The sequence below is a fragment of the Nycticebus coucang genome, chromosome X, assembly GCF_027406575.1.
Source record: "Nycticebus coucang isolate mNycCou1 chromosome X, mNycCou1.pri, whole genome shotgun sequence".
Lineage (NCBI taxonomy): Eukaryota > Metazoa > Chordata > Mammalia > Primates > Lorisidae > Nycticebus > Nycticebus coucang.
This window is the reverse complement of record NC_069804.1, coordinates 52,470,501-52,489,466: the sequence shown is the minus strand read 5'-3', so window position 1 is coordinate 52,489,466 and position 18,966 is coordinate 52,470,501. Positions and strand designations below refer to the sequence as shown.

The 18,966-nt window shown below is 42.5% G+C and overlaps 1 protein-coding gene across 2 annotated transcripts; it reads right to left on the bottom strand.

Moving 5' to 3' along the window:
* Window positions 1-2,509: 2,509 nt before the first annotated feature.
* RGN (regucalcin) lies at window positions 2,510-17,760 on the bottom strand. 2 transcript variants are annotated; one of them, XM_053579568.1, is made up of 7 exons: window positions 17,547-17,760; window positions 15,987-16,167; window positions 14,672-14,854; window positions 6,278-6,493; window positions 4,778-4,909; window positions 4,258-4,412; window positions 2,510-2,957 (listed from the first exon to the last, which is right to left on the bottom strand). In XM_053579568.1, exons 2-7 carry the CDS (start codon window positions 16,147-16,149, stop codon window positions 2,907-2,909), a joined length of 900 nt encoding a protein of 299 aa, XP_053435543.1. In that variant the 5' UTR covers window positions 16,150-16,167; window positions 17,547-17,760; the 3' UTR covers window positions 2,510-2,906. The 2 variants fall into 2 exon arrangements, with proteins under 2 accessions (XP_053435543.1, XP_053435542.1); XM_053579567.1 differs by lacking the exon at window positions 17,547-17,760 and adding an exon at window positions 16,398-16,491.
* Window positions 17,761-18,966: the final 1,206 nt, after the last annotated feature.

Below are 18,966 nucleotides of genomic sequence, written 5' to 3'. Positions count from 1 at the left end.
GTGGCTCATGCCTATATTCCTGGCACTTTGGGCATCTGAGGCTGGAAGAATTGCTTAAGGCCAGGAGTTTGAGACCAGCTTTATTAACAGTGAGACCCTGTCTCTACAAAAAGCAGAAAAATTAGCCAGGCATGGCGGTGCACCTGTAGTCCTAGCTACTCACGAGGCTAAGGCAGGATGATCACTTGAGCCCAGGAGTTTGAAGTGCACCGTACTCTAGTCCAGACAACAGAGCAAGACCCTTTCTGAATGAAAGGAGAGAGAGAGAGAGAGAGAGAGAGAGAGAGAGAGAGAATGAATTTGACAAAATACATCCATGATAAAACAAACAAACAAACAAACAAACAAACTCCAAAAGGCTCGGCTCCTGTAGCTCAGTGGCTAGGATGCCAGCGGCATACACTGGAACTGGTGGGTTCAAATCCAGCCCGGGCCTGCCAAACAGCAATGACAACTGCAGCCAAAAAATAGCCGGGTGTTGTGGAGGGCGCTTATAGTTTTAGCTTCTTGGGAGGCTGAGGCAGGAGAATTGCTTAAGCCCAAGAGTTGGAGGTTGCTGTGAGCTGTGATGTCACAGTACTCTACCGAGGGCGATGTAATGAGACTCTGTCTTAAAAAAAAAAAAAAAAATGGGCGGCGCCTGTGGCTCAGTCGGTAAGGCACCGGCCCCATATACTGAGGGTGGCGGGTTCAAACCCAGCCCTGGCCAAACTGCAACCAAAAAATAGCTGGGTGTTGTGTGAGGCCACGGCACTCTACCGAGGGCCATAAAGTGAGACTCTGTCTCTACAAAAAAGAAAAAAAAAAAAGAGCCAAAAAACCAACAGCCCACCTCTCAGCCAACTAGATTAGAAGGAAACTTCTCTAATCTGAGAAAGGGCATAAAAAAATGCATACAACTAACATCGTATTTAATAATAAAAGACTGCACGCTTTTTTCTTAAGATTGAGATTAAGAAAAGGGTATCCACACTTACTATTCCTTTTCCAAATAGTACTGGCAGTCTTAGCCAATGAAATAATGCTTATGTGATTCTCTTGCCTCAGCCTCCCAAGTAGCTGGGACTACAGGCACCCGCCACAACACCTGGCTATTTTTTGGTTGTTGTTGTCATTGTTGTTTAGGAGGCCTGGGCTGGGTTCGAACCCTCCTGCCTTGGTGTATGTGGCCTGACCCTACCCACTGAGCTATGGGCACCCAGCTATAGCACAATTCTTTTTTTTTTTTTTTTGGCCAGGGCTGGGTTTGAACCTGCCACCTCCGGCATATGGGGCCAGCGTCCTACTCCTTTGAGCCACAGGAGCCGCCCCTATAGCATGATTCTTTTTGTAGATACAGTCATGCTGATCCTAAAATTTATATGAAGACCCCAAAGAACTAAAATCACGAAACAATTCAGAAAAAGAAGAAAACTGGAGAAGTGCTGGCCAATTATTTTGTGTTTTGAGACAGTCTTACTACGTCGCCCTGGGTACAGTGCCGTGGCATCACAGCTCACAGCAACCTCAAACTCTTGGGGCTTAAGCGATTCTCTTGCCTCAGCCTCCCAAATAGCTGGGACTACAATTGCCCACCACAATGTCCGGCTATTTTGTTGTTGTAGTTGTCGATTGTTTGGCAGGCCTGGGCCAGGTTCGAACCTGCCAGCTCCAGTGTATGTAGCTGATGCCCTAGCCACTGAGCTACAGACGTCAAGCCTATTCATTATCTTGTTTGTAGTGTTGGATTCATGAATATGTATAACAAATTTTCCAAATTGTATAATTTAAGCATGTACAGAGGATGAGTGTGGTGGCTCATGCCTGTAATCCTAGCACTTTGGCAGGCTGGTCAATCAAGACCAGCCTCAGGAACATAAGTCTCAGGATGATGGCATGCCTGTAGTCCCAGCTATTTGGGAGGCTGAGGCAGGAGAATAGCTTGAGCCCAGGAGTTTGAGTTTGCTGTGAGTGATGATGATGCCGGGGGATAGAAAGAGACTGTCTCAAAAAATAAATAAATATATATACATACAGGCCAATTATAATGCAATAAAGTTGTTTAAAAAAAAATTCTTCCTTGGCTGGGCACGGTGGCTAACGTCTATAATCCTAGCACTCTGGGAGGCTAAGGCAGATGGATTGCTTGAGCTCACGAGTTAGAGACCAGCCTGAGCCAAAGCAAGACCCCCATCTCTATTAAAAGAAAAACTGAGATGAGAGGATCTTTTTAGCCCAAGAGTTGGAGGTTGCTGTGAGCTATGACACTACCGCACTCTACCCAGGGCGACAGCTTGAGACTCTGTCTCAAAAAACAAAACAAAACAAAACAAAAAACTTCCCAAAGTGATATATTACTTTTATATCCACTAGGTGGCACTTGGAACCATTGATTTTGCAAAAGTATTTGCATCTTACCCTCCAGCAGTATTTTTAGTTTGTAAAATCACATACAGGAAGTGTAATATCAAAGTAGCTTTGCATTGTGGTATATTTTATAAAATTGTGATGAAAAGAAAAAGGACCATGATTGTAATAGTTCATCACCAGGTTACTATTTATTAGGTTTTTTTTTTATTATTATTTTTTATTAGGTTTTTTTTTAAGCTTTAGGTTTAGTAAGTATGACATGCAGAATAAAGAAGAGATATACCCCCAACCCCCACTCCCAAAGCAATTGCAAGGAATCAAGAGGTGGTTGACAGCTGAACAATTTTTGCATATATTTTACAGAAATACCTTGTAGTGTGTTATCAAAGTCACCTGTCACCTCTTGTTAAAAATGCTCTGCCTTTAAAAAATTGTAAATTAAAATTTAACCCTGTTAATAATATGATTGCTTATTTTTCTCTCTTAGATTGAAATTTCAGCCCCAGAACTCTCTAGTTGTCTTCAAAGCTTCCTCTGGAGGGGAAGCAGAACTGTCATCATCCTGCATAGGGGGTGGGGGCAATTCCTTTGACCCCCAGACCAGTTATCTGTTGAAAAAAGAAAAGAGAGAAACTCTGGAAAAAGGTAATTCACGATCATTCTTCAAAATTACTTTTGTGATTCACAATAATATGCTTAGCCGCTTATTATGCTTGTTTTATTCCCTATCATAAAAAAGAATTACCTATATATTCCCTATCATAAAAAAGAATTACCTATTAGGTATTTTTGATCCAACTCAATCATTCACATAGATTATAATTCAACTAGCAACCATTTACAACTAACTTGAATGTAAACCTGAATTTATTTCTATCATCTCCCACCTGTTAAGAAAGGGGTTTCCATGGCTCAGCACCCTTAGCACAGTGGTTATGACGCCTGCCACATGCACCAAGGCTGGCAGATTCAAACCCTGCCTGGGCCTGCTAAACAGCAATGACAACTGCAACAAAAAATAGCCGGGCGTTGTGGCAGGTGCCTGTAGTCCCAGCTACTTGGGAGGCTGAGGCAAGAGAACAGCTTAAGCCCAAATGTTTGAGGTTGCTGTGAGCTGTGCCCCACAGCACTCTACTGAGGGCAACATAGTGAGACTCTGTCTCAAAAAAAAAAAAAAGAAAGAAAGAAAGAAAGGGGTTTCCGTACTCCTATGTTTATTTTAAGCTCAGAAGGTCTAATTTTTATTAGTATGTGTTCTGTTGCAAAAAATGCTAAAAACCTGAAAATATTCATATGCTATCAAAACAATAAACATTAGCTGGGTATTGTGGTGGGCATCTGTAATCCCAGCTACTCAGGAGGCTGAGGCAAGAGAATTGCCTAAGCCCAAGAGCTAGAGGTTGCTGTGAGCTGTGATGCCATAGCACTCTACTGAGGGCAACAAAGTGAGACTCTGTATCAAAAAAAAAAAACAACAAAACCAATAAACGTGCCTCAAATACTTGTTTTCTGAGCTTGTTACACTGATTTGAAGAATTCCAAATACTACTGAAGCAAAATTTTTCCAGTATTGTACCAAGTAGTCTGAACACATTATCATAACTTCAGATAACAAGTAGTTAGGTCTACAGGTGCCTGCCACAATGCGTGGCTATTTTTTTGTTGTAGTTGTCATTGTTGTTTGGCAGGCCCAGGCCAGGTTCAAACCCACGAGTCTCGGTGCATGTGGCAGGCACCCTAACCATTGTGCTATGGGTGCCGAACCAGGTAAAATGTTTTTAATTCTAGTATACTGAGCTTAACATGCTAAATAGAATTATATTTTGGAAGTATGCAAAACTACCACTCAGTTACTTAACAAAGGATTCCCCCACCTGACTCCCAAAATAAAAGAAATAGCCACATCACCTTGAAAATTCCACCAGCCTCTGGTTGCTTCAAAAGACCCTCGGAGTCCATCCCATCCCGGGCAGAGGTCACATACATTTCAGAGTAATCCTTCCCTCCGAAGCAGCATGAAGTTGTTTTATCAACAGGCAACTTCACAGTTTGGAGTCTTTTCCCTAGACCACCAAATATTTTATTTAAAATTTAGTTCTAGCAGTTTCCAACCTATGCAACATATCTAAACCCTTCATGGAGTAATATGGAAGTTCTAAGAAGACTGTAGAGATCAGAAGTCATCTAGGTACTTAATATTTAATCTAGCTTCCCTGACAATTTATTTTGAGCAAAAAGACTTACCTCCACAGGAAAAGAAGTTATGACTATAAATTTGGGGCTATAGGTTGGGCCTTCATTTCCGAAATCATTCATTTGAGACCACTGAGTTTATCGCTAACTTTATTAGTAATGAGGTTCCCCTGGTCCCTAGTGTCTGGTGTTTTCTAGACATGACAGGGATTTTTCAATTTGCTATGAGACTAACCTGTCTCCGGATCTAAACGGATCACTCTTCCTCCATTGTAACAGGCCACCCAGAGCTTCCCCTCAGCATCCATGCACATTCCATCTGGGATTTGTTCTTCTTTCTCTAGTTTGTAAACACTTCGGCGGTTGGCTATGGTTAAAATATAAAAATAAAACAACATCAAAATAACAGGCCTGTTAATACTGAGCTCTCAAGCTGATTTATAAACTGATCATTTCAGCTTATCTGGTGTCTGGCATGTGAACAAAGGATTTTTACTGCATGGTTTGGGGTGGGTTCACTCCCTTTTGTTTGGGGATAGACTTATCTCTTTAAGCCTGATTTCAGAGGAGGAGAGAAAAAAAAATCAGAATTCTCACTACACTATTAATAGTTTTTTTGAGGCTGACCTGAGCAGTGACCTTGCACAGCCGTCTCAAGTACATGTGTGCCAATGTGTGGTTAGACCTTTGCTATTTCAGTTACAAAAATGCCTATTTATTAACTCCAAGATCTAGAAGCCAACTTAATTGTCCATGTGAACAGTTTCTCCACAACAACTAGTAAGATATATGAGTTATTTTTCTGTTTGACTGCTCCAAAATCAAGACTAAATGTTAGAAGAGCGTATTTCTGATAAGGGGCATTCAGAAACCAACTTGCTCACCTTCAGGGGCAATATATACCACATTATACAAAAACCAAATATCAAAATCCAAAGGAACATTATGCTACAAAATTCAGGTAATAATTAGATTGAGGTATAATGGAAAAATGTTGAAACCATGTTTGAGGAAAATGGGCAAAAAGTTATTACTACATATTTCAAAGCAAAACATCTGTAGTGGATAGTTTGCCTCTGATTAAATCTGTGTGGAGAATCTTGTATTTTTTCAAGTCATTTTTATTATCGGTTTTGCTCTTTTGGTCTGGCATCTTTCATGAAACAGCTTCAAGGACTCCCTTCTAAATTCTTCTAGATAATTCTTTCCTTCCTAGTTTCCAACTATAGCTCATTTAAAACACATTGATAGAGTTAGACAACCTGCATTTTTTTTTTCTTTTTTTTGCTTTTCCATTTTGAAAGGTTGGTAATTTGCCTCTGAGAACTTGCCTGTGGTTAACTGAAGTACAAACAAGAAATATCCCCAAATTTGAATTTTCTGCTCTTTTATCCCGTTCTGTTGTATGTTATTTGCTTTTTGGCACCTTCCAGTAGAACAGGATCCCTTTTACAGTAAGCCCTTTTCTGGTGATGATGGTAAGGAAGAGGATTACAGCTCTATCCATATTATGCCAATTATGGCCATATTTAATTGTGTTGAGGGAAGTATTTTGACTGCAGCGCAGTCAAGCTTGGTCGTCTTTACTATATTTCCAGAATAATAACATTGGAAAGCTGTCTATTTGACAATGAAGGACCTCTTCACGTGGGCTGAGGGAGAGATGCCTTACCAGTCACACATATATGAAAACAATACCAGGAGTATTGAGAAAAATAATTAAAAAGGTACGTACCGATCTGTCCTGTCTTCAGGTCATAGTCAAAGGCATCCACAGAGTAGGACAGGCTGTCGATGTAATAGAAGATTTTGTGGTCTAGGGACCAATCCAAGCCATTGGAGATGTCCACCTGGTCAAAGTACTTTTTTACGTGATGGTCAGGAAAGAGAGAGTATAGGGATCCTTGGTGCCGCTCAAGAACCGCGGGGGCTGTTTCCTCAGCCATGGTGCCTATGAAACCAAAAATCCCTGAGCTCTGCCCCCAGCATCACACCCCATATGCTGCACCATCCTTTCTCACTAGGGTCCTTTCCAATGTTTCAGTTAAGGAAATTACTACACAATCTCAATCTCGGTGCTATATTTTTATTCATTCATTTTTTTTTTTTTTAGTGTAACCAAGAGAAATTTTATTTAGTAAGAAGAAAGAGAAAGTTTAGAGCACTTTCAAAGATAGTTGGAAGTGGGTCCCTCTCATGAAGTAGAAAAGGTGAGAGAGAGCTGGGTCCTATATTTAAATAAAAGGGACAACTACCTTACTTACACTGTAAATCAAAACTGCACTGAGAGGTTCTAGTTCCAGATAAGAAAGAGTAAACATGTACCAAACTCATTTTCTACCTCCTCTCCCCACTCCCAAGAGCACAACTAGAAAACCTGGATAACATGTAGGAAGAGCAAATGTCAGCAGGCAGCTCAGGGAACAGCAGCAGAACTGGAGGTACCACCTGACTAGTGAGGAGTTCTTCATTTTTTCTCCAGTATCTCTTGGCTTGAAGCCAATATTACCTGAAGCCTGGAAGTATGCACGGATGTCCCAAGAAAACCCTCTAGATCTGGCTCAAGGAGCAGAAAAGGAAGTGCCTGAAACTTACAGAGAGGGAGGAAATCCCCAGGTTGTTTTCCACCACTTAAATTTTTTTTTTATTTTTAACTATGATAGGTATCTAATATTGTATGCATTTAGAAAGTGCATATAATGTTTTGATATAGGCAATACAATATAAATTAATCAAATCAGGGTAACTGGGGTGACCATCGCCTCAGTGATTTATCATTTCTTTGAGTTAGGAACATTCCAATTCTACTCTTTTTTTTTTTTTTTTGAGACAGAGTCTCACTAGATCTCCCTCAGTTGAGTGCTATGACATCATAGTTCACAGCAACCTCAAACTCTTGGGCTTGAGTGAATCTCTTGCCTCAGCCTCCCAAGTAGCTGGGACTATAGGGACCCTTCACGATGCCCAGCTGTTTTTCGTTGCAGTTCTCGTTGTTTAGCTGGCCTGGGCCAGTTTCGAACCCATCAGCCTCGGTGTATGTGGCTGGCGCTGTAACCACTGTGTAATGGGCCCCGAACCTAACTTATTGTTGATTATAATCACTTTTTTATGCATCAAATATTGTTTATTCAATCTAGCCATATAACTATATATTTTCCCACCTTCCCCCATTGTTTCATGCATGATTCCTTGGACAATTCTGCAGCATGGGTAGCAACAGCAGAGAGAATGGAACTACAGAAAACAGGAAATTACAGAAATAAAAAGTGTGGAGCCCATTACTGTTGCTTTTATATTCTCTCTCTGTGTTTCCTTTTGCTGCTTGGCCCCAGAGGTAGCACAATCATAGAGATGGGTGGTTTCTGGCTGGAAGAATGAAAAGAAGAGCTCCAGGAAACCGGAGAATACTAAGAGATAGTGAAGAGGCCCAGGCATGCAACCCCATAAAGCTGTTTATGATCTCCTAGGCTTATCCTCGGCTGACTCCAAAGGCATTGCTTGGATTCTAATTCACATACCAAAGACATTGGGATGGGAGTGGAGCTAATGGATAGAACTCTTTCTGGGTCCAAGACGGACCACTGAATAGCAATATGTGGGACAGATCCTAATAGTACCCAATAGAAAGCAGGTTGGAACTTATGGTCTGAAGCCAAACGTGCACATTGCCAGATAAGACAACTCTAATGACATTCTTCAAAGGCTTGAAACAAGATCAGGGTCTCGTAACATAATATTCAAAATGTCTAAGACACAACCCCAAATTACTTGGCACCACAAAGTAGCATGAAAATCTTAACTTGCACAGGAAAAAATAATCAACAGAGGGCGGCGCCTGTGGCTCAGTGGGTAGAATGTTGGCCCCCATATACCGAGGGTGGCAGGTTTGAACCCGGCCCCGGCCAAACTGCAACAAAAAAATAGCCAGACGTTGTGGTGGGTGCCTGTAGTCCCAGCTACTCAGGAGGCTGAGGCAAGCCCAGGAGTTGGAGGTTGCTGTGAGCTGTGATGCCACAGCACTCTATTGAGGGTGATAAAATGAGACTGTCTCTAAAAAAAATAAAATAATTATGATCAACAGATGCCAAAAATGAGATGCACAGATGTTGGAATTATTTGACCGACACCTATACGTGTGTGTGTGTATAACTCAAGTAAGCAATTATAAACAGCTGTGAAACAAAACTCAAAATAGAAAATAAAAATCAGCAAAGGCTCGGTGCCTGTAGCTCAATGAGTAGGGTACTGGCCACATACACCGAGGCTGGCGGGTTTGAGCCCAGCCCGGACCTGCTAAAGAACAGTGACAACTGCAACCCCCCCAAAAAAATCCAGGCCTTGTGGTGGGTGCCTGTAGTCCCAGCTATTTGGGAGGCTGAGGCAAGAGAATCACTTACACCCAAGAGTTTGAGGTTGCTGTGAGCTGGAACACCATAGCATTCTACCAAGGGTGACGTAGTGAGACTCTGTCTCAAAAAAAAAAAGAATAATCAAAAAAATTTAGAACTGAAAAATAACTGAAATAACAAAATTCACTGGATGGATTCAATAGTAGAATAGAGATAATAGAGGAAAGAAAGTCAGTGCAACTGATGGTAGATTGATAGAAATTATCCAATTGGAATAACAGAGACAAAAAAGATTGCAAGAAAAAGAAACAGAGTCTTATGGATTTATGAGACGACAACAACAAAAGGGCTAATGTGGCCAGGCACAGTACTCACATCTGTAATCCTAGCACTTTGGGAGGCCAAGGTGGGAGGATTGCCTGACCTTGTCTCTACAAAAAAATAAAAAAAAATTAGCCAGCCAGGTATGGTGGCACACACTGTAGTCCCAGCTACTTGGGAGGCTGAGTCTAGGAGTTGAGGTTACAGTGAGCTAATATACCACTGCACTTCAGCCTGGGTGAAAGAGTGAGACCTTGTCTCTAAAAAAAGGGTAATGAGGGCGGCACCCGTAACTCAGTGGGTAGGGCACCAGTCACATACATCCAGGCTGGTGGGTTCAAATCCAGCCAGGCCAGCTAAACAACAATGATGATTGCAACAAAAAAATAGCCTGGCATTGTGGCAGGCACCTGTAGACCCAGCTACTTGGGAGGCTGAGGCAAGAGAATCATTAAGCCCAAGGGTTTGAGGTTGCTGTGAGCTGTGATGCCACAGCACTCCACCAAGGGCAACATAATGAGACTCTGTTTCAAAAAAAAAAAAAAAAGGCTAATGTATCACTGGACTTCTAGAGAAGAAGAAAGAGTTCAGGGCTAAAAAATTATTTGATGTACATGGTGCAAAATGCCTTAAGTTTGGTGGAAAGCACAAAACTATAGATTCAATTAGCTGAGAAAATCCTGAACAGGATAAAACCAAAGAAACCCACACCCAGGCACATTATAATCGAATTGCTGAAAAAACTAAAGTTAAATAAAATGCTTGAAAACAATGAAAGAAAAATGGCACATTACATATTGGGGAATAATGATTTCAGGCACAAATACATGTATTACATATTGAAAATGATCAATTCAGGAGAGGGAAGGAGGGAGGGGGGTTCGTGCGCTTCCACCTAATGGACGCAATGTAAGGGTATATGGCACACTTTTTAGGTGAGGGGCACAACTACAACAGGGACCTGACCTAACAAATGCAAATATTGTAACCTAATTGTTTGTACCTTCATATTAATCTGAAATTAAAAAAAAAGGAAAATGGTCAGTTCACTAAGAAGACATGGTAATCCTAATTGTGTATGTGTTTAAAAACAGAGCTTCAAAATACACAAAGCAAAAGTTGTCAGAACCAAGAGGAGAAATAGACATTCAATTCCTCTCTTGGTAATAGATACAAGTAGATAGAAAACCAGCAAAGATATAGAAGGACTGAGAACCATCAACCAACTGGATCCAATAGACATTTATAGAATACTCCCCCCAATGACAACAGATACACATGCCTGTCAAGTGCACGTGGAATAGTTCAGTCATTGCAATCATTACTCAGTTCTCACTTAGACTTGAGTGTGATCTCCAGGGACAGAGCAGAATTTGAGTATAATGAAGAAACTGGAAAACTCATCATATCATACCTCATCTGAAAGAACAGTGGGTTAGAGGATGAAAACGGATGCAAAATGGGCAGCCTGAATAGCAAGCAAGATAGGGTAGATCCTTCCTCCCTGGGGAGAAAGGTGGTCACTTAGTAGTTTCCTGCTCTAGGGTGGTTGACTTCATTTCATGAATATTCCTGTGCACTATCTGCCTCACAGAAGGAGATACCTGGAACACGGATGTGAATCCTCTGCTGCTTGGAAAGGGCTTGTCCTTAGTGGGCCAGAATAACCTATAGCACCAGTTTATTCTTCACTATCTAGCAGCAAATACAGACAGGCCAGACCCCAGATATGGTGATTCCTTCAGGATACGACCACCTTGAGACTCTATCTATACTATAAGATGGTGCTGCCCTTTTCTGGGTCTGGGACACCTCTGAGTACCTGTTGAGCGCCATCATCTGTCTCTATAAAAATATTCTCAGGTGCATCTGTCAGATGCATAACTGCTGGCAGGTACACCCACAAAGACACCCACAATTTTAAGGGTCTCCTAATAGCTCAGAGCCTCCAGGTTAAAATCTAAGGCCTTGGAGGACATCTTCATTTTTGTCTCACAAAATGCCACTGAACTGTAAACGTCTAGCTATAACAGAGAGAAAATCAGTTTCATCAGGAGGTAAAGTATCTGAGCATATATCTTTACCTGCAATTAATAGCAGAAGGGCTTCAAGTGGATTCTCATCTTTAATCTTTCAATCTGTCCTGGATGGTATCTATGGTTGTGTAAAGTCCAGGAAGATGGAGAACAGTCCACAGCCAGCTGCTCAGGTCTTACCTGCCTTCCACATTGAACATGAACAGAGCCAAGACAGCAAGGCCAATAAGGTGAGGAGGGAGTGTGGGGAGACAGGAATGGCAGAGATGGAGAGTGAATTTTGGCGAATTTAGAGGGTTATTATGATGGGAGGGCAATAAGAAATATGTGTGAATGCATTATCTAATTTAAAGCAGTAGTTAAAATTCTTTTAAAGCTGCATATGAGGCTGGGTGCAGTGGCTCATGCCTGTAATCCCAGCATTCTGGGAGGCCCAGGCAGGCAGATTGCCTAAACTCATGAGTTCCAGACCAGCCTGAACAAGAGCGAGATCCCATCTCTAAAAATAGCTGGCATTGTGGCAGGTGCCGGTAGTCCCAGCTATTTGGGAGGCTGAGGCAAGAGAGTTGCTTGAGGTCAAGAGTTTGAGGTTGTTGTGAGCTATGAGGCTATGGCACTCTACTGAGGGTGACCAAGTGAGACTCTGTCTCAAAAAAAAAAGAGAAAGCTGCACATTGCATATGAGTCATTCTGCAAGCATCACAGTAAAGGTTGGTTCAAGCAAGAATCATCAATGAATGTAAAACCGAAGGGAGAAATTTTGATGAGGACCAGGATATTTGTGTGGATTTAAAGTATCTTCCCAGGTGGTAGCCAGCCTCCAAGATAGTCCCTAAGGATCCCTGCCTTCCAGTATTCACACCCTTATATAGTTTCCTCTGTCATTCTCTGTGTGACCAATAGCATATAGCAGAAGTGATGGTATGTCACTTCCAAGATTGGTTAACATAAGACCATAGCTTCCCTCTTGGTCTCTTTCTGTTTATCACTGGCTCTGGGGGGAAGCCATGTCTAGAGCAGCCCGATAGAGAGGCCCACGTGGTAAGGAACTGAAGCCAACCCCTACATGAGTGAGCTTGAATGCAGATCCTTCAGGCCCCTTCAGAGAACCCAGTCTGTTCCGAGCCTGCAACCCTGGATGACAGCTTAACTACAACCACCTGAGGTGGTCTGAACTCGAACCATACAGCTAAGCTCCACCCAGAATCTTGACTTTCAGAAACTATGTTGAGATAATAAATATTTGTTATTTTAAGCCACTAAGTTTCAAGGTAATTTGTTATACAGCATTATACAACTAATAAACTCTACAAATTGTTTATAAATTACAATGAAAAATAATTACTATGAGCTAGAGAAATCTGACAGGACCTTAAATGGGTGATCGAAATTAGTATCACCAATTCGGGGCATATGGACTTTGTGTGCCTCCAAATGGGATACCCTGAGAAGGACAGAACATGCTGTGATAGTCCAGCCAAGAACATGTAACACTGATCTAATCACAAGGAAACATCAGACAAATATGAAATGAGGAATGTTTTATTTGAAAAAGGGGGAGGGAGTTGGGTGGAACTATATTTCTCAAAAATGGCAATGTTATAAAAAACATAGAAAGGCTATAGAAATGTTCCAGATTAAAAAATATTAAAGGTAGGGTGGTGCCTGTGGCTCAAAGGGGTAGGGTGCCAGCCCTATATGCCAGAGGTGGCGGGTTCAAACCCAGCCCCAGCCAAAAACTGCAAAAAACAAAACAAAACAAAACAAAAAACTCTCAAAAAATATTAAAGGTATATGACAATTAGGTGGTGCCTGTGGCTCAAAGGAGTAGGGCTCCAGCCCCATATACCGGAGGTGGCGGGTTCAAACCCAGCCCCAGCCAAAAACTGCAAACAAACAAGAAAAGATATATGATAATTAAATGCAATACATGGTCCTAGACTGGATCCTGTATTGGAGGGAAAAATGGCAAAAAGACTACAAACTGGAATATAGATAATACAACAGATAAAATTATTGTATTGATGTTAAACTTTTTTAAGTTGATCACTGTTAAGTGTGGGCATATGAGAATATGTCATTTTTCTTGGGGGATTCACACTGCCATATTTTAGAGGTAATGGCACATGATACATACATAACCTATTCTCAAATGATTCTAGAGCAGTGGTTCTTAACCTGTGGGTCGTGACCCCTTTGGGGGTTGAATGACCCTTTCACAGGGGCCACCTAAGACCATCTTACATATCAGATATTTACATTACGATTCATAACAGTAGCAAAATTACAGTTATGAAGTAGCAACGAAAATAATTTTATGGTTGGGGGTCACCACAACATGAGGAACTATATTAAAGGGTTGCAGCATTAGGAAGGTTGAGAACCAGTGTTCTAGAGGTAAATGTGTTTAGATATATAAACAGAGCAAAGGATAAAGCAAGTGAAACAAAATGTTAACAATAGGTGAATCTAGGTAAAGGGTATACAGGTGTTGTTTGTATCATTCTTATTTTTTTCTGTATTTTTCCAATTTAAACATCAATAATAACAAAACTTCTGTATTTAAAATCCACTTAAATCCCCAAAGTATCATACAGATTTTAGTCTGTACTAAAGTCAAGAAATAGAAAGGCCTGGCATGGTGGCTCATGCTTATAATCCTAGCACTCTGGGAGACCAAGGTGGGTGGATTGCCTGAGCTCAGGAGTTCGAGACCAGCCTGAGCCAGAGTGAGACCCCCATCTGTAAAACCAGCCAGGTGTGTGGCAGGCACCTGTAGTTCCAGCTACTTGGGAGGACGAGGCAAGAGAATCGCTTAAACTCAAGAGTTTGAGGTTGCTGTGAACTATGATGCCACAGCACTCAACCCAAGGGTGACTGAGACTCTGTCTCAAAATAAAAAAAAAAAATAAGAAAAGAAAGTGAACATTAAAATTAATACAGCTGAATGGATTTATCCTTAATGTGCTGAATTTGGCCTACCTAGAACTAAAATATAAATTGTGATATTGTGGCTGGGCATGGTGACTCACCCCTATAATCCTAGCACTCTGGAAGGCTGAGGCAGGTGGATTGCTTGAGCTCAGGAGTTTGAGACAAGCCTGAACAAGAGTGAGACCCTGTCTTCACTAAAAATAGAAAAACTGAGGCAAGAGGATTGCTTGAGCCCAAGAGTTTGAGGTTGCTGTGAGCTATGATGATGCCATGGCATTCTACCCAGGGTGACAAAGCAAGACTCTGTCTCAAAAAAACACAGGAATATATAGGAAGTTTTTCATAGGATTGTCTTTTGGTTAGTGATACAAGTTACTCAGGCATTTATAAGAGAAGAATCCAAGACCTATTATGAACAATATTTTTGCCACCAGAGCTCTGAGCACTTTCTCCGAAGCTCAGTAAGTGGGCGCTAAGGAGAAATCATACCAGCAAAGTATCTCCCAGTGGGATCCACCTTCCCATCATTGAATCGATTGTTTTTCTTATCTTTATCCACGGTGGCCAGGACAACTACTGATTGATTTTCCCAGTTCAAAGCGCAGAACTTTGTTCCGATGGTGGCAACATAGCCTCCTGACTGGTGAAGGGCCACAGAGCTGACAGGGGCATCTGTAGAGGCAAAGCAGTGATTAGAAGGCAGCAGCGATCCAGTGGTCATTGTCAAAAGAGCAGGGCTCCTTCTCTTCCTCCTGTTGAGTAGGGAAGGCTACATGACTGAGTATATTTGTGGAACATGAACTCTTGCATGCTGTTCTGGGCATAAGGATAGAAAGAATAAAACCCAACTCTTCTGGAAGCTCCCAGTCTAGTGGGAGAAGCAGAGGAAATCAAACTATAGCAGCCACAACACATTGGGGCAGTGTCACATCACCTTCAGAGGAGGGATTCCTAATCTTGGAGCACCAGGACAGTCACAGAGCAAGTGACGCTCAATTTTGCCTGCCATCTAAGAAATTCAGAGACACAAAGTGTGTTTAGTTATAGCAACTAGGTTTTGTGACATCGCTCTCCTCCTCTAATACAGGACTTGTCTTAAGGGGCCCTATTTTATATGTATTTAATTGAAAATGGTTTCTCAAATTATTTTGGGCAGTAAAACATGTAAAACTAATAAATAGGTACCAGGCATGGTGCCTCAGGCCTGTAATCCTAGTACTCTGGGAGGCCAAGGTGGGTGGATCACTTGAGCTCAGTAGTTGGAGACCAGCCTGAGCAAGAGGCAGACCCTGTCTCTACAAAAATAGAAAAACTAGTCATGGGTTGTGACAGGTGCCTGTAGTCCAGTTATGCAGGAGGCTGAGGCAAGAGGATTGCTCAAGTCCAAGAATTTGAGGTTCCTTGAGCTATGACACCATGGCACTCTAGCATGGTGAAACAGAGTGAAACTCTGTCTTAGAAAATTGAAAAAGAAGGGAGATAACTGTTACCTTTTTGCAGATTAAGGTTTTGGCCTGACCCAAGGCAGATAACAGGCCTGTAACTTTCCAACGTGTTATCTGAAGGTGTTAAGGAAAGACAAAAAGTGTAGTGCCTTAGCATCCAGATAAAACTGGGAATGTTTCCTAGAACAGGAAGAGGAAAGTACTGACCACCCATAATGTGTTCCTGGGTCAAAGTGGGAGGACATGGAATGTGAACACAGAAAGCATGTCCAACCTCAGCATTTCAGTATGCTTTAACCAAAATGGCCCCAGGGAGACAAATGTTGGGTCACTGCCTCTCCCCTGGGAAAAGGACTTACCTACAGACATTCGCTGCACTTGCTTGGTGAGCGAATTCCATCGGCAAACCTTTCTTGCAGGAATGTCTACGAAAAGCAGAGAGTTGGATGCTTCCTCCCAGATGGGAGACTCACCACACTGGCAGTTCTCTGGCAAAACACACTCAATCTTAATGGAAGACATTGTCACCAGGGAGATATACTGAAATTAACAGAGATAAAATGAAATGTAATGACACAGAGCAAATTTGGTAAAACACGTAGCTTAAGGCCCCTGGAAGAACTCAATACAGATGATTTGATTAGAACTGGAAAAGCTGGATACACTTTCCCTAAATCAGAACAAGACATACAACACGTCAGGAAGAGACATGGACACAAAAGAAGGAAGAACAGGTAGGAGAGAACTTGAGACATCTTCAATCAACTTACCAGTGACTTTTTTTAAAGCTATCTTTGAAAAAGCAAAATAGCAACACTTTGACCTCCACACCTTGATGCTGGTGACCCTCAGAGGGCTGGCTGTTGGGACAGTGCAAGGCTGCCCTTTATGCCAGCACCCTAAGGCCCCAAGGTGGGTCAGGAGGCGGGCAGTTCTCCCATTGGTGGCTTCTCTTGGGTGCCTGCAGGTGCCTTCTGCTACCCCCTTCCCACATCTGTCAGTGCTGTTTAACTCCCTTCTCTGATGATTTGGAAGCCAGGACCTTCTGCATTTGCATTTTCTGACCTGCATTTTTATTTTATTATTTATTTATGTATTTTAATCTCTGTGTGGTTTTTTTTCTTTGAACTGCATTTGTAGAGGTATGTTCATCAGAGATAATTAGAACTAATATCCACTTCCCAATTCAGCCAATGGAAGAAGTGGAGAAAAAGACATGGTCTAGGCGCCCTGTGAGGAACTGAGAGCCCCTTAGCGACTTCTTGCTTCCCAGGAAGGTGCTGAGCCACCTTGGCAAGGACTCTTGAACTTCATGTGCAAGGAACATTCCTTGCTGGGACTTTAGGTCAGAGAGTATTACCAGTGAACTTAGAGAAGAAGAGAAATTATCAGAAAAAGAGAAACACATCAGATAAGAATCCCATGTGGGAAAGGAAAGACAAGCAATGTTCAAAATCCTTCTCTCCCTTTCCCAAACTCTGCCCTGAGTAGGCAGGCTTCCAGTAAAGATTGCTCAGTGTTCATCCTTTTGCCGGGGAATCTAGTCCAGCCTCTTTGAAGTAAGTGGTCTCACACATAGTATGCGAATGAATAGAAAGGGAAAAAAGAAAAATAATCTTTGGTTTAATATTTCATTTAAGAAACCAAGTAAAAAAAAAAAACAAAACAAAACACCCAGCTCAAACCGGTCTCAAATACTGGCTGGTAACAGACTGGTAGCATTAGGAATGTTCATCCCCTGCAAAAACTGGGTTTAGATTCCAAGGGCTTTCATGCTATCAATCTGAGATAAGGCCCAAGATCAGAAGCGCGACTTTTGCAAGAGCGACTTTTAACCCCACGCTCTGTGGTGCAAGCTGGGGTTGGGGCAGCAGGGGGAGGGGACAAGGCGCCTGGTGTCTCCGCTGCACCCTGGGTACCTGCGCTGGCGAGGGTCCTCCTTGAGATCTGGTAGGGCCGCTGCGGCCTCAGGAGACCGCGACAGCGACCCTGGGAAGCTGAAGGTTGACCCCGCCTCGTCCCTGTGCCCCCAGCACGGCTGAGCGGGCTGCGGGTTCCGTGTTGGGGACCGCAGCCTCCTCCTGGCAGACCCTGGTCGCGAGACCAGGCCGAACAGGGCTCGCTATGCTGTCCCCTGGGACTTTCCTCTTCAGGGAGTGGGTGGAGAGGCCGACCTGACCTGGGCACTCACCAGGCTCGGGACTTGTACCGGGCTCGAAGGTCAAGCCAGGGAGCACAGGGAGGGGAAGTCCCGCCCCGGAGCACGCGACTTGGCAGGTGGATGGCCCGGGCCTGGGATCCGCCAGCCCCTCCCCCCCCCTTCTCCAGCGGCTGGGGAAAAACCTGCAAAACCACCCCTGGCGGGGCAGGTGTGGGAGGTCGAGGCTTGGGGCCCAGTGAACCTCAGCTTTGGAGTTTGGACACATATCTAAAGTTTATCTCTTACTTAAACCAAAAATAGTTGTTAAAATACCTAACAGAGATACTGAGATGGGCTTCTGAGACAAACTGGTTAATAAGGAAATAACAAAGTAGTTAAACAACTCTGTCCTACCCTTGGTGGACAAGACCTCGATGGCTTGGAGGCCAACTCTTCTTGTAAAACGTTTTTGGTCAGGGAAGAGGAACGGCTTGATTGGATTGGATTTTCAGATCATAGGTAATAAATGATCCTAAACAATGCTCAGCTTCACTTATCCCCACAGAGCGCCTACCACCTGACCATCCAGACTTTCTCTAAATAACTCACAAGTTTAAAATATGTTTTTAAGAAGTAAGGGAAGAAGCATCTTAAAAAAAAAAAGAAAGAAGGATGAAAAAAATAAGGGAGGGATGGTGACTGCCAAGGGCAGTGAGGGAAATGAGGGCAGCATTTCTGGGGAGACGGAAATGCTCTGTATCTTGATGGAGCTTTGAGTTGCACAGGTGTGTGTGCTGTCAGAAATCATCCAGTGGTCACCTGAGATTTGTGCATTTTATTGGATGTATTGAATCCAGGGTCTGGAGTACCTCTTTATTTCTATCTCTCAACTCAATCTAGTGTCTCATTACTTGCATTCCTAACTATCTAAAACCTTTTAGTACACTCAAATCACAATTATTTTGTCATTCTAATACCCTTTAATGCACTAAAGAGGAAGGGGCAAAAATCAATATTCAAATGCACAAGAAAACTCAAGGCAAGCAGGAAATGGTTGGAGCAACCTCAGTTCAAAGTTTAAGGTTAGTAACTCAGAATAACTAGCATTTAGGGCCTCAATTATTTTCCCTTCACCCTGGGATGTATTTGAGCCAACTACTCTCCCCTGTCCTCATTTATAGATAGGAAAACACAGGTCT